The 15,188-nt window shown below is 39.3% G+C and overlaps 1 protein-coding gene across 4 annotated transcripts; it reads left to right on the plus strand.

Annotated features, from left to right (window-relative positions):
- Window positions 1–2,829: 2,829 nt before the first annotated feature.
- Window positions 2,830–11,704, plus strand: LOC120556960. Of its 4 annotated transcripts, XM_039796906.1 has the most exons (8): window positions 2,943–3,078; window positions 4,047–4,320; window positions 6,267–6,335; window positions 7,195–7,263; window positions 7,874–7,976; window positions 10,499–10,589; window positions 10,720–10,798; window positions 10,973–11,704. In XM_039796906.1, exons 2-8 carry the CDS (start codon window positions 4,094–4,096, stop codon window positions 11,220–11,222), a joined length of 888 nt encoding a protein of 295 aa, XP_039652840.1. In that variant the 5' UTR covers window positions 2,943–3,078; window positions 4,047–4,093; the 3' UTR covers window positions 11,223–11,704. The 4 variants fall into 4 exon arrangements, with proteins under 4 accessions (XP_039652849.1, XP_039652840.1, XP_039652830.1 ...); XM_039796915.1 differs by lacking the exon at window positions 4,047–4,320 and having other exon boundaries at window positions 2,830–3,078; XM_039796896.1 differs by lacking the exon at window positions 2,943–3,078 and having other exon boundaries at window positions 3,660–4,320.
- The last annotated feature ends 3,484 nt before the right edge of the window (window positions 11,705–15,188 follow it).

Below are 15,188 nucleotides of genomic sequence, written 5' to 3' on the forward strand. Positions count from 1 at the left end.
TATTTGCTGCTCTGGAGGTCTGCGACACCGCTGAATACCAAACAGCACTGGCGACAATATTATTCCATATGCACAGGAGCAGTCTGTTTGCAACATGAGTTTTTAGTTTTTTTTAAAGTGAGGAAATTGACTGAATGCTGATGGTGGCCTCAAATCCTCAGAGCTGCAAATGTTGGAGGTTGACTGCTGCTGAACTCCTGGGTGCTACACAGTGAAAATGTTTAACCAAAATGAAAAAGTCACTAAAAACCAGAGAGGCTGCAGTGAGGAGCATCTCCATTACCACAGCCTCCATCCAAAGAAAACCCCTTAATGAATGGATGCTCTAGAGATGAAGCCTATTTATTTGCATAATCAGTACTCCTAGAAACTTTTAGACTTGGAAAAATCAGTTCAGTGTTCTTTTTTTATGTATACTGCCTGCATTTATTTGTAACCATGAACAGTTTGTTAGCTGATACTCAAACCTTGTTTGTTTTTTATTTTGTGGTCACCAAGAGACAAAACGGAGAAACAAAACATGAAATTGTTGTCTTTGTACACTTACAGAGAATATATTTGATTTTAGCTTTAACAACCTCACACAGAGGCAGAAAAGAAATGCATTACACTTTCTTTTTTTTTGCACACATTATGCATACTTAGGCTCCAAGTTATAATCAGACACTTCCTTCTATTTACCAAATAGTTAATGGACTGATCAGTTGTTTTTTTTATGTAAATATATAAATATAAATATATATATATATATATATATATATATATATATATATATATTTATATATATATATATATATATATATATATATATATATTATACATACACACACACATATACACACACACAAAACGTTCTTGATATGCACACGTATGTTTGTCCAGTGCACACAGTCCACTTCTGCTCTTTGTTACTTTTTGTCTGCACCAAGTTTTCTGGCTGGTTCAGTCTTCAGTGCAAAAGTTGTCAGGGGTTGAAAGCTTACAGACGAGGGGAAATCTCACTTATCCCCAGTTAAGCAGCCAAATTGGTCAGACATCTTTGGCAATTTTGCAGATCGTTAACTTTATCAAGCTTTGAACGCGAGTGATCTAAAGAGATTTTTGTCTACTCTGATGAATCTGAATAGACTGAGACAGTTATGGTCAAAATTATGTACTTTAATGCTAGTATAATTACACCAGAATAAGCTGGGTAATGTTCAGCTAATTTTTCCCACATTTTTTAAGTACAAATTTACAGGTGTGTGTATATGTAAATGACTTTTGATTGAATTGAGTACAAAACAGAAAAACAAATCTTAGTTTTTTTTTTAAACTGCACCATGTTTTATTTCTTTGATTTCCTATCTGTTTTTGTATTTATTATGTGTATGTGTTCATAGTTTTTCACATCAGCTGCTCTGCGAGCTTGTAATTGACACCTGTACATAAGGACAACAAAGAAACAAAGCAAGTACTTCTTGTACTCTTGCAGAAAGCTGAGCAATAAAACTATGCTGTTTGGACCTCACAGCATTATGTTTTATAGGACTATGTGTACTACTGTCTTTTTTTGCTGGAAGTTTAAGAGTTAATATAGATGTATTATCAGAATACAAAATGTACTTTATGTAGCATTATTATATTACTGATTTGAAAAGTATTATTTTTAAAGAATTTGTTTGACCGAAATCTTTTTGGTGAGTCAGCTGAAGATTCTGCAAGAATAATAACCCAGCTTTTTGCTCTCCATTTCAGAGTAAGGTTGTCACAAAGCCTTATGTCTTTACATATTGGAGTAACTGCTAAGAATATTCCTTAGATAAATGTTTGATGATCGTCTCTCAATACTTTATTACTAATAAAATTAGAAAGGTTGCCTTTGGAATTAAATATAAGTCTTATCCTGCAAAGCCTTTACTTAAGAAATTTAAGGATGATATAAATGTAAATTGTACGTTCTGCACAGCATAACCTGAACCAAACCAATCACCTTTTCTGGCACTGTCAGTTCTCTTTATATCGACATATTGTACAAAGATTTTGCATTTTTTTATGCACATCTTATATTAAGATTCTTTACCTATACAATGTAAGGAAAAGGCATAAAACAATTGATCATTGTAGCCAATTTCTATATAAATAATGCAAGTTTACAAGCCAAAGGCCCCTTTTTAGTTTTTTACTATTTCTATTTTCTATTCATGAACATCCATTACATTCAAGCCATAGCTAAATGAGTTGATACAAAGCTAGTGCTGGATGGGCGTGTTAACGGGTAGTTAGACAGGAGTTCTATACAGTATATAAGTTATGTATCTATAATTAAATGATTGATTTTTTGATTCTCCCCTTCCTCTTTTTCTCTTTGCCTGTAAGATATTTGTATATCATAAATGTCAAGACTTATGCACAAATGCTTTCAATAAAAATATTTCAAACAAGCCATTTCCCAATGAGTTGATACAAAGCTAATTAAGCCTATCAGCTCCACAAAACTCTGTATTTCTCAGTATGTCAATGTTTACAAAATGGTGTAGTCCTGCGACGAGTGAGAAAAGGACAACAGCAACGGTGCACTATGATTTCAGCATGGTTTCAGCGCGATTTAATTTTTGTCTCAAATCGTAGGCATCTCTCCTTGATCCGCTAGCTGCCTGCCCCCTCAATACACTGCGAAAAAGCCCGGTCTCAGGAGAAAACACAGGGGTCGTAAACGTCAAACAAACATTAGGGGGCACAGGCTGTGCACCAAAATACAACAGACCACGTTCCAGCCAATCACAGACAAGATGGTTGGAGAATGGGGAGGGGGTTAGTGCGCATGCACATAATGGGGGGGGGGGGGAAGACAGCGAGCAGAGTTTAACGTGAGTTGTATCAGAGTAGCTGCTGGATAGCTGGACGGTCGTGGAAAATGGCTGAGGCACGACCAAAGAAAAGACGCTCGGAGGAATATATGGCGAGAAGAAGAGAGATTGAGAAGGAGCGAACGAAGACCCGGATTTACATTGGGGAATCGATCCAAGGGTGGCGAGAACTCCGCCGGCAGAAGGGCTTCCAGTCCGATGCACAGCTGGCTAAGTTCTTACTGCACAGGTAGGTAAAGTCAAGATTGGTTGTTGTAAATGCATGCACACTTGAGCCCTCGTGCTAATAAAACTCATTATTTTCCAAAGTTATCCCATGAGAGCGAACCTACAAAGTTGTGGTAACTATACTGGTTGTACAGTACTGGCTTATTATCGAGCAGGTAACCGCTAGCTTTGAAGTGCATCCAACGAACTCGTAATTGTTTTCACGTCGGTGTAGCACAAATCCACTTTCCATTTCCATGCGCGTTCATGACAGCTACGGAAACATGGGTGGAGGGACGACCTTGCTCTGTTTTGTTTGGTATACAATGGTATTTACCAGAGCCATCCCAAAGTGAGCCTTGATGACTAAAGACTCACAGACTTAACTGATCTCAGGTGCTCAGTGAGTGAGTGTGTGAGGCCACATGGGCTCAGATAGGTATAAATGGGATTGGGACAGCGCTTCACGAGATCACGTTACCTTGGCGACGTTTAATAAGATGTTGCTGACACTCTCCGGTTTGGGAATTTTCATTTTAAGTTTGTTGCTTTCCACACGGCCAAGGCACAGGAGACGGCTGCGTGATTCCAATTTTTTTTTTCAAACAAGCTGGACAACAGGTTGGTGTGTTCCGCATTGACATAATATATAAAAGTGGTCAGTGGTCGTGCTGTTGTTTACCTTTTTGTAATTTCCGGATTTCCCTACTGTCTCCGCGGTAAACGTCACAACGCTTTGAACTGTGGGTAATTCCCTTTGGTGAAGTCTGCATCGATGCAGGCTCACGGAAAGGGATCGCTAAGTGTGTACTCAAACCCTCACGCCCTTTGAAGCCCTTACTAATTTCGCGAGAACGCACACCAAAGTCTGTGAGTCAGGACTTTGGGATTGGGCCTATCACTCTGGTATTTACCATAGACAGTGAAAGGTATTTACTTGGAACGTCAACAGAAGTGACGTCATGCAGGAACTCATTGTGCACTTTTCAGCTTTGGAGACGAGGACTGCTGCAACCAATGGCTGCAACAGGTAAAACATGGCTGAAAACCAGAAGAAGCGCCCACGAAATGTGTCAGTCAGTGATTGTACTGCTAAGAAAAGACCTACACATTCAGAAGAAGGTCTAAAATCCAAAAAAGAAAGTGACGAAAGGCGAAGAAAAACACGGGTAACCATTGGTGTGGCTTTTCCTATTTGGAGAGCGCTGAAAAAAGAAAAGGGACTGAGGTCAGACACGGATGTTGCCTTACTGCTTTTGAACAGGTTAGTAATGGGTTTTGTAACGTATTATTATTTCATTTGCTCGACCTAAATGATGCTACCAACTGGATGGAGAAGGGGTATGCTGCGCTTTCACCGAAGGCTTGCGGCATGTGCTTGTGCGACATTGTTGTTGTCATTAGGGATGACCTAAACTGCACTTTAAAAACTAAGACCTTCACGACTATCTTAGTTACCCATAACCACGGGTGTATTGCCCTGTCCATAACCAAAACCTTCTTATAATACATCCATGCCCATAACAATCTGCGGACTGATGGAATTGGGACCATAGATATAGAAAATGTATATCTATGATTGGGACGGTCTGCCGGGAGTAACGTCACATCCGGATGTGACGTTTATGCGCGCTCCTGAGTGCGTGCCTTGCGTCTCTTCTTCAGCGCCGAAGTGTGCAAAACAAATGCTAGTTTAGAAATGGAGTCCGCTAACATCAACGACCGGCACCTACCACAACACAAAGTAGGTCAACACTTAAGAAAAAGAGTTCTTTCTAATGAAGCCCTTTTGTCCAAACGTGAAAATGACCGACGTCGGTCGAAAACTAGGGTTAACCTCGGCAGAGCATTCCGTTCATGGAGGGAGCTTGGTTTGTGCTTGAGGACCAAATCCGACTCCGCGCTGGCTTTCTTCCTATTGAACAGGTAACGTTAAGCACTATGCTCCGGATGCTGACCATGGGCGTCAGTTTGGTTTGAAATGTGCTGGGGACAGAGACTCATTCGGAAGTGTATTTTCAGAAGTGCTGGGTAGCCTACAAGGACGCATGTAGCTTAATAAATGTAAATGAATAAAAATGTATACAAAAATGTGATGATGTCCGACACGTTTTATGAAAATTGTCTTTAGTTTTCAAAAAGAATTAGACATATGACCCACTATGTTCTGCTTTATGTATCTATGTACCATGTTGACAATGTGACATGACGTGCCATCAGACTCAGAGAGAGGAGCTGCGCAGGATAAAAAAAAAAAAGCGTACTCAAGTTGATTACTCGGGAAAAACAATTGAGACACAGCCAGTAAAGTGATCCGGACTGGTCCTGGCTAACGCTGGCAGTTTACAACATGTAGCCTGTTCTACTACTTCTACTTCTACTAAGCCCCTTCTACAACACTACAGAAGTCCTAGGCAATGCTTTGGTCACATCACGCATGGCTTACTGCAATGCTATCCTGGCTGTTATCCCCAAAACAAACTCATCCACCCTCTCCAACTCATCCAGAACACTGCTGCACAGATTACACGTTCATAGTCCGCTGGACACATCACTCCGCTGCTATTTTAACTACACTGGCTCCCTGTTTTTACAAAGGATCAACTTCAAAAATATTACTATTGACATTTAAAGCTCTTCACAATTTATCTCACAGACCTCTTTCACACCTACACTACCTCTCGCTCCCTGCGGTCCTCATCAACAGTTTTTTTTTTTTTAACTTTTTTTTGGTTTTGTGGGTTTTTTTTTTTTTTTTTTTTTTTTTTTTTTTTTTTTTTTTCCTTTTTTTTTTTTTTTTTTTTTTTTTTTTTTTTTTTTTTTTTTTTTTTTTTTTTTTTGAGGATTTTTTTTTTTTTGTGTGTTTTTTTTTTTTTTTTTGTATTTTTTTTTTTTTTTTTTTTGTTTTTTTTTTTTTTTTTTTCTTTTTTTTTTTACGTTTTTATTTTTTTTTTTTATTATTTTTTTTTTTTTTTTTTATATTTTTTATTAATTTTCTTCACAAATAAAAAAAAAAAAACTTAACTTTTATTACTTTTTTAAAAATTTAAAAAAAAAAAATTTATTTTTTATTAAAAAAAAAAAAAAATAAAAAAATTTAAATTAAAATATTTTTAAAAAAAAATATTTTTTTTTTAAAAAAAACTCTTTTTTAAAATACTTCATAATTGTCCATTTGAATAAGCTCACTGCCATGTTTTATGATTGTAGTTATCTTCGGAAGTCAGAGAATCGTCCCGAACAAGCAACCATTGAAGAGAGTTCTTCAACTGAATCCTGGTGAGATGTTTTATTTTTAGTACCACTTTATTCTAAGTGTCTGACAACATTATGGACAGGGTCCCTATGGAGATAGTGCTTCTTTTTAAAAAAGAGTAAAATTCTTTTATTTTTTTTATTAAAAAAATAAATAAATAAACTGCTCCGAAATCCCTATCGCTAAACCCACCAGACTCCATTTAAATAAACAATACATGGCGTGTATGGAGCCAGCCTATTTCTACATATAAATCGGCAAAGTATGTGTTAATTTCAACCAAATCAGAGTGGTGATTGTTGGAAAAGTAGAAAGACAAACCAAAACGGCTTTTTATGGTTTTATTTCTGTCGACTTTGTTTTGATGCAAAAATTACTGTTTATTTAAATGGAGTCTGGTGAGTTTGGCAATAACAATATCTTTAGTTTCTGTTTTAAAAAAAGAGAAAAAAAAAGCATCTTACTCTTTAACAGAAATGTCGACGTCCGTAGGAATCCTTTTCATGATGTCAGACACTTAAAATAAAAAGCCTGTCAGTGGCAAAACAAGCAGTTGTGTTGACGTAAATTTAAGGTGCAATATTCCCCAATAAGTTACATTGCTTGTTTTGCTGACTGCTGCGATCTTGCTTAATACTGAACCAGTGTCTAAGATTGTTTTCCCCATTAGTCACTTGGACACAAAGGAAATGTCAGGCAATTATCCTGGAAATGTACTTCCGCTGATCCAGACTAGTGTTGTCATAACTGATTATAATGTGTGAGTTAAAACGCTAACTTAGTGTAGAAATGTGTTTACAGTCTCATTTAGTGTGCTGCCATATATACTGTAACGTTGCGTGTCCATTTGAATAAGCTCACTGCCATGTTTTATGATTGTAGTTATCTTCGGGAGTCAGAGAATCATCCCGAGCAACCAACCATTGAAGAAAGTTCTTCAACTGAATCCAGGTGAGATGTTTTATTTTTAGTACCACTTTCCAGTGGTGAAATATACAGTATACCTATACATTTACTCAAGTATTGTACTTAAAGGGGCTGTACTCAAAAAAAATCCCTGACCCAAAAAAAGGGGGTCAGGGATTGCCTCCACTCAGCTCTCACTTTTACTTTGTGTTTTGTACCTTTTACTCCACTACATTTATTTAACATTAGTTACTTTGCAGAGTCAAATTGTTAATACAAAGTATAAATCTAGGCTATCATTATGAATGAAGCTATCCAGCCGTGTATGTCACTAATTCTAATTTAAGAAATAATTCTGCACAATGTGTACTTTTGATGCCAATATTTTTTGTACCTGTGGTATTGCTACTTTCACTTAAGTAAAAAGATCGGAGTACTTCTTTCACCACTGCCACTTCCTCATAGTGGTGCTTACATAAATTTAGTCTTTAATTGATGAAGGCCATCTGCATACATTCACATTGTAGCTTTTTGTACTTTCTATGTCATTTTGAACTAATTATGAATATTAGTATGACATGTTAATTCCACAACCTGCTGAAATACACACGTGCAATGGTAGATTTTAATGTATACCCCTGTGCTTCTGTTTTAGTGAAAGTGTGCATGAAGAATACCCGCTCATGATGTGTTCAGAAAATGAAGTTGAGCAAGAAACTTGTGCTGCTCCTTCTGTCCAGTCATCTGAAAATGGAAAGGTATGTGATGTAATGTGACTCTGTCACATCTCCCATTCAAATGATTTGTCACATAATCGAGCCACAGAAAACAAATATGCCATTTTTCAGTTAACCATTTCTTTCAATTTTTCAAGTAAAAACACCAAACATCAACCCAATTCTCCTATGTTTTTTTGTCTAAGGAACAACAATCTAGAAATTGCATTCGCTAAAGCCTCCAGACTCCATGTAAATAAACAGTAATTTTAGCATCGTAAAATAGAATAATTCAAAGTCGACAGAAACAAAATAAAACTATGAAAAGCCGTTTTGGGTCGTCTTTCCACCGTCACAGCTCTAGTTTCGGTTGAAATTAACACATAGTTTACCAATTTACATGTGAAAATATATTGGATCTATACACGCTAAAGGTATTGTTTTTTTTAAATGGAGTCTTGTGGGCTTGGCACTAGCAACTTCAGAGCTGTTCCTGGTTAAACCAAAAGGTCTTAAAGAGGTTTTAAAAGGCCTATCTCTGTAGGGATCCTTTCCATAATGTTGTCAGACACTTAGAATAATAATGTAAGCCTTTCAGTAGCAAAGAAAATTACTTTCAGTGGACCAAATTGACGATGCACATTTGCTCCATTGGGCTACATTGCAGCCCGGTCTGTGGCTGCCGGTTACAGCGTTCACACTTAATACTGGACCAATTTGTTGTTCCTATCAGTCACTTACACACAAAAACAGGAAAATAGGGTCCAGGTTGGAAAGAAACGGTAGTTACCCTTTTAATGAGTGGATTTGACTTATACTACTGTAAACTTTAAAATCTTGTTTGGAACTGCTGGTTGGGCAAAACGAGCAGTTTTAGTATGTCACCTTACACCATGGGAACTTGAGACAGCCGTTTTCTGATACTTGATAGTGTAAAAGGATTAATCCATTCATTTAATAAAATATTCACCAGATTAATAATGAAGGTTAACATGTGTTGCAGTGGACAGTTTAAATTTGAGCATTTGAGGATTGATAAAAGTGGATGTCCATCCATCCATCTTCGCCCGCTTATCGGGTCGTGGGGGTAGCAGCTCCAGCAGGGGACCCCAAACTTCCCTTTCCTGAGCCACATTAACCAGCTCCGACTGGGGGATCCCGAGGCGTTCCCAGGCCAGGTTGAAGATATAATCCCTCCACCTAGTCCTGGGTCTTCCCGAGGCCTCCTCCCAGCTGGACGTGCCTGAAACACCTCCCTAGGGAGGCGCCCAGGGGGCATCCTTACCAGATGTACCAAAGTGGATGTCCTCACTGAAAAATCCTTCCCAAAGCAGTACCCATGATATGATTATTAGCTTTTTACTCTTTAAAGCATAGATACACAGAAGACATGAACAACTAGTTGCTGCTTGCAGATGGAAAACAACAGTTCTCACCTCTGTATCACATTGATATGTGTGATGCTACTAGCTGATCAAGCTGATTCATTTTAATGTGTTCCTTTTTTGTAATCCTATTATAAAATATTTATTTTTTTATTTATTTTAAAAATGATGTCATTTGGGGCGGCCTCTAGCTCACCCAATAAGAGCGCTCGCCCCACATTGGCAGAGTCCTGCAGCGGCGCGGGTTCGAGTCCGACTTGCTGCGTGTCGTCCCCCATCTCTCTCCCCCTTTCCAGTCTATCCACTGTCACTGTATATTAAAAGGAAAAGTCCCCCCCAAAAAAATAATCTTTAGAAAAATTATGTCATTTGTGAAGCTGTAGTGTATTAAAGCGCCCATATTATACTCCATTTTCAGGTTCATAATTGTATTTTAAGGTTGTACCAGAATAGGTTTACATGGTTTAATTTTCAAAAAACACCATATTGTTGTTGTACTGCACAGCTCTCTCTCACTGCTGCAGATCCTCTTTTCACCTGGTTTCTGTTTTAGCTACAGAGTGAGACCTCTTTTCTTCTTCTTCTGTACTATCTTTGATTGCACTCGCACATGCTCAGTAGCTCAGATGTAGAGCATGTCAGCTAGCTAGCTCCATAGAAGTAAAAGACAGGCTGTTTCTCCAACTTCAGTCAGTTACAAGGCAGGATTAGCTGGGAGACTTCTAAACCAGGGTGCACATGTAAGTAGTTCTTTTGTTGATTATGGTGAACTTGTGTGTGTTGTAGCAGTGCTTTGCTATTGAGAACGAGGTACCACGCTAGTGTTAGCATTAGCGTTAGCATGGTAATGCTAACGCTACGAGCTAATGGTTGTGGTTAGCCAGCTAATTTCGGACTGTGACGTCACAGTCCGTGCCGATTTTGAACAGCTCACTAGTAGACTGAAGGCAGGACACATTCAGAAACTGTATCTCACTCAAAACAGCATGGATGGATTTTTTTCAAAGTTTGTATGTGTGTGGAAGCACCAGAGACACAAAAGAACACCCCAAATCCCTGAAAAAGTGATTTTTTCATAATATGGGCACTTTAAATGTGCTATGCAAATTAAATTGTGCCTGTTTCTAACTTATTGGTGTGCTGATGGGTTGCTGTTCCTTATCCCCTTTTGACATCAAGGAGTCAGGAAAAAAAGATGCTGCTTGTCAAAGACCGAAAAGTCAAAAAGAGCGGACAACAACCAGCCAGTCCGAAAATAAAGAAAATAGAGGTGAGTCGCCTTCACATAAAGCGAAAGCAAAGTCGTTCTCCAGCCAAAATAAATCTAAACATTGGAAGCAATTGGTAACAGGAAACGTGAAGTAATAACTGATATCTGTGTAAAATGGATCCACACACAGATATTCAAGAAGACGAGAATGAAGAATTCAGCACCTCATTAAGTGTGGGAGATGGACGCTACCTGGTGGATTTGGGGAGGTATGCTGATGACACCCATAATTAATACCATCAACCACGATCGACATGAAGCTTTTGTTGTTAAAATTGACATGTAACCTCCGTTCTTATTATGATTTCCTCAATCTGTTACTCCCATTTCCCTGTTGAAATAAGAGCTGGCTAATATCCACGCATCTTTTCTGACTCCCTCAGCTCATCCGAGTTCGTCGTTGATGAAGAGTGCCTCTTTCAGCTGTTCAAGTCATGCCGGGAATGCAACAGACAATGTACAGTTAGAAAACGTGTCACCGGTCTAAAGCTCGTGGTTAGCCAGGCGTGCTGTTTCTGTCAAAGCCACTCTAAATGGACTAACCTGCCAGATGACGACGACGACGGCGGCGGTGATCTCCAGATAAATGGAAAACAAACGGCACTTGAACAGACCAACTCAGCCAAGCAGTAATGCTAGTTGTAGTGACGCTCCAAGCAGACAGTGGTTCTACGGAGTTTACGTTGAAGCAGGAAATGTCAACCTGTGACACAGTGGACTAAGCAGCTGGACTTCTGTTTATTTTGCTGCCTCTGTGGAGGTTGGCTGTTTTTCCTCTGTACTGTCGCTGCGCTGTCGTCAACTGCTCTGTATGTTTTTACACTCATTTCCTGATGCCATCCCACACCTCAGAGAAGAGGGTGGTTGCCTTGGCTCGCAATATCTGTCTGTTGACATCCTGCATAGGACAGTAAGTGATTGTAAAGGCAAAGATGGTTGCCTGAGGAAAGATGGGCCGTTCTTTTCTTTCCAGGGAAAACCTTTTTCAAATTTTTTTTTACTTCAAGACGTAAATCTTTTGATCGGTGTTCATCCTTGTGCCGATATGTAGTTTCACAGTACGCAGATGCTCAAACGAGGATTGTTGTCAAATAATCAAGCAATATTGAACCATGTTTTAATGACTCATCCTATACCTTACTTAGTTGTTAAACTCAAGACCCCATTTACACCTGCCATGAACATGCTTACATTTAGAATGTGGTATCTGGTAACGCACGTTAATGCACAGCAAAAGCTTGCAGGATCGAAATACCATCACATTTGGAGTTAGTCGGGCTCGCATTGTGATCGGCTCTTGGCCAGGTGTAAATGCTATGTGTACAGCTTGACTGTATTCTGAAAACTGCCCAGCAAGTTAAAAGGTCACCGAACTCATTAGCAGTAAGTCCTCCCTTTCAAAAAGTGAATTTCAACTGTCATCAGTGGCGTTTCTTTCCTTGACCTGGGACAAGTCAGCCGTGCCCAACTAATTTGAATGTTGAGATTGGATCATGCTTATTAGAGATGCACCGATTTCAACTTTCTAGGCCGATTCCGATTTTTCATTGAGTTTGAACTGCCGATACCGATTTTAGCCGATTCCGATTTCATATTTTCTATGTATATAAAATAAATATAGTCTCGCAGTATAAAGATATTTCTCAAAACGCACACGCAGACCTGTTTGAACGTCAACAGTAACGTTACCTGAAAACAAACGTCACACAGATGATTTAACGTCACCGCTCATTTTACACACAGTTTAGCAACAAAACTAAACGCTGAGGGAAGATTACTACGTTTTTAATGTTGGTTTGGAGCGGTATGCATCCCCACTAACCTGGAAAGCATTTTAAACAGTATTAATATAGCGTGTCGGAGGAATACAGAGTCTCTCTTTTTATTATTTTTTATTTTTTTTGCAGCGCGGGCGGCAGAGGGACCGCAGCGTTCGCTAACGTTAGCTTCTTGTCTCAGCTGGGGTCTGATCAATAGTAAATTAATCAAAGTCAGTGTGCCCAACGCTATTTTCCGATAAACTGTAGCTGTCAAATTTCACGGAACCCACGTGAGTGCGGTTTTCATGTTCCAGTTGTTCAGCCTCAGAGGGGGGAGAGAGAGCAGCTGACCGTTCACCTGAGATCAGTAGAGAGACTACTCCGCAGAGCCGTAATTACGACTTTATGATATTTCATAAACCGCTCATTGAGCGGCAGTTCGCTCATGTTGCGCGATGTTAATCATGCGGCGCCCGAGTGAATTTGACCGGCATAAAATCAGCATATGTCAGACTGACTGACTGTCATGGCCGGTCAAGTGAAAATCGGCCAATTCCGGTCACCAGCCGGTCAATCGGTGCATCTCTAATGCTTATTAATACTAGATGCAAATAGGGCCCAAAGTTCAAGCCTAAATACTCATGTGAGTCAAGATAATTACAAAATGCATTAGCGTTTAGGATTTTCTGTCCATAACATCCATAATCAAATTGGAACTCCTTGTTTCATCATTTGAGGCTCAGCTGCAGCTAATCTGAAACCAGCATTCAATTAGGACAGGTAAACTACAGCCCTTTTTTTTTTTTTCTCTCAATTTAAGACTTGATTTTTATGCCTTTTTGAATTAGAAATTTCAGCCTTCATGTTATCTTGTTGACTTTATATGCTTTTCATACTTTGGTCAAGTGTATCAGCCTAAACCTTAATAAAATACTAAAATAGTAACCTGTACCTCATGCAAATAACTTAAACCTTTTAACTGTGACCCATTCCAGCAAGAAGAGATGAGTGAGCCCACACTTTTATTGGATGATGAGGACGGGGCATTTGTGTGCTCATTACATACAAAATCAGTAGACTCATTACAACCCTTTGTATTGGTTTAAAACTACCATTATCTTTAGTTCTGGCTGAGAGTTAAAAACCATCACAATTGAGTTGAGGAAAAGGAGAAGTCATGAAAGACCGATTATCATCGCCCCTGGAGATCAGACAGCACAACAGTTAAAAATCAAACAAAGTTAAAAAATAAATAATCCACTGGCATGGTTAAATCATTAAAGGAAGACGTAGCACATATAAGGGGGAAAATTTGTTTAAAATCTGTCAGCGTGGGACATTCATACTTGGTAACGTTGCATCTGCGGTCCCTATTTGGCAAAAGGAATAACATTTTTACTAGTTTGCTACAATATCAGTACACGTACTGCACAGTGAGGGAGCCATTTTAAAACCTTATTAGTTATGAAGTACTAAAACCCATGGAAGAAGGGGACTTAGTCCAAGATGTCGTTAAAGGAACACGCCGACTTATTGGGACTTTAGCTTATTCACAGTAACCCCCAGAGTTAGACAAGTCCATACATACCCTTCTCATCTCTGTGTGTGCTGTAATGCTGTGACGGCTCCAGCATTAGCTTAGCCTAGCACAGTTCCTGCAGGTAACTGGTTCCAACTAGCCTACTGCTCTGAATAAGTGACAAAATAACGCCAACATGTTCCTGTTTACATGTTGTGATTTGTAGAGTCACAGGGTGTACAAATAATAAGGTCACATGAGACAGCGCCATATTCTAACCCATGGGCTGGACTGGCCATCTGGCATACTGGGCATTTTCCCGGTGGGCCGAATCGCCGATATAAATAGGTCTTTTTTCATTTTTTGGCCAGGCTAGCCCATAAAGAACTCACAGCGGCCCATTAGTTAATTTTCTTTATTGGCACTGGCCTGACCCAATCAAATCCAGGACACCCCTTCCCCACTCCGGACGCAAATTTACAATCCGACTATGGCCACGCCTCCCGGGCCTGAGACACGAGCTGTAATAGTTATGCTGGAAGTTTAGCATCCACGTTAAAATGGACAAACGACCACCAAAATGCAAGGGAGGTGCAGAGAAATTACAGGAGAAAAAGATTAAGAATCTATACAGGCGGATTCCTCAAAATGTGCCAAACTTTCTGACATGTTTGGGGCTGTAGTAGCTGCTTCAACATCATCATTACCTGAAGCCGAGGAGGAGGAGAGGTGGCTGGCTATACAGAGAAGCAGAAACAACATCATGACAGGAAAGAAGGCGAGGAGGAGGAGAGTGACCATGACAGGGCCATGGGAGCGAGTGAGGAAAAGATGGAAGAGAGTAGATGACGACGTGGTAAGGAGTAGGCAAATTACCACGGACTCTTTCGGGTGTGTGTGTGTGTGTGTGTGTGTGTGTGTGTGTGTGTGTGTGTGTGTGTGTGTGTGTGTGTGTGTGTGTGTGTGTGTGCGTGTGTGTGTGTGTGTGCATGTGACGTCATAACGATAACAAGTAGTTTGGCTGTTAGTGGATGTCAAGTAACCTAACTGCTTAAGCTTACATTGAAAATGCTAGCAGAGCCTGTTGGGTAGCTGAAAAGTCTGTGTGATCTATAAAATCAGTGTTGATACAAGCATCAGTGTTCCTTGAATGGCCTAATTAGCTTCTCTTGTATTGGTGCTCTTTTCCAGGGCATATACTGTACTACTCTCAGCTTTATTGTAGCTTTTGGGAAGGGTTACTAGGTTATAGTATTTAGCAGACACTTACAATAGTTAAAATTAACAGTAAACTGTTTTTAAAGTTTCTAAGCCAATATT

This window comes from Perca fluviatilis, chromosome 1 (assembly GCF_010015445.1).
Source record: "Perca fluviatilis chromosome 1, GENO_Pfluv_1.0, whole genome shotgun sequence".
Lineage (NCBI taxonomy): Eukaryota > Metazoa > Chordata > Actinopteri > Perciformes > Percidae > Perca > Perca fluviatilis.

What these genes read in the sequence shown, in the direction of transcription:
- LOC120556960 (XM_039796887.1), top strand. Translation starts at nt 5,474, where the DNA reads ATGCTTTGGTCACATCACGCATGGCTTACTGCAATGCTATCCTGGCTG. An exon ending in AGTTCTTCAACTGAATCCAG is followed by an intron (nt 7,264 to 7,873) that starts GTGAGATGTTTT and finishes CTTCTGTTTTAG; the next exon opens with TGAAAGTGTGCATGAAGAAT. An exon ending in CGAAAATAAAGAAAATAGAG is followed by an intron (nt 10,590 to 10,719) that starts GTGAGTCGCCTT and finishes ATCCACACACAG; the next exon opens with ATATTCAAGAAGACGAGAAT.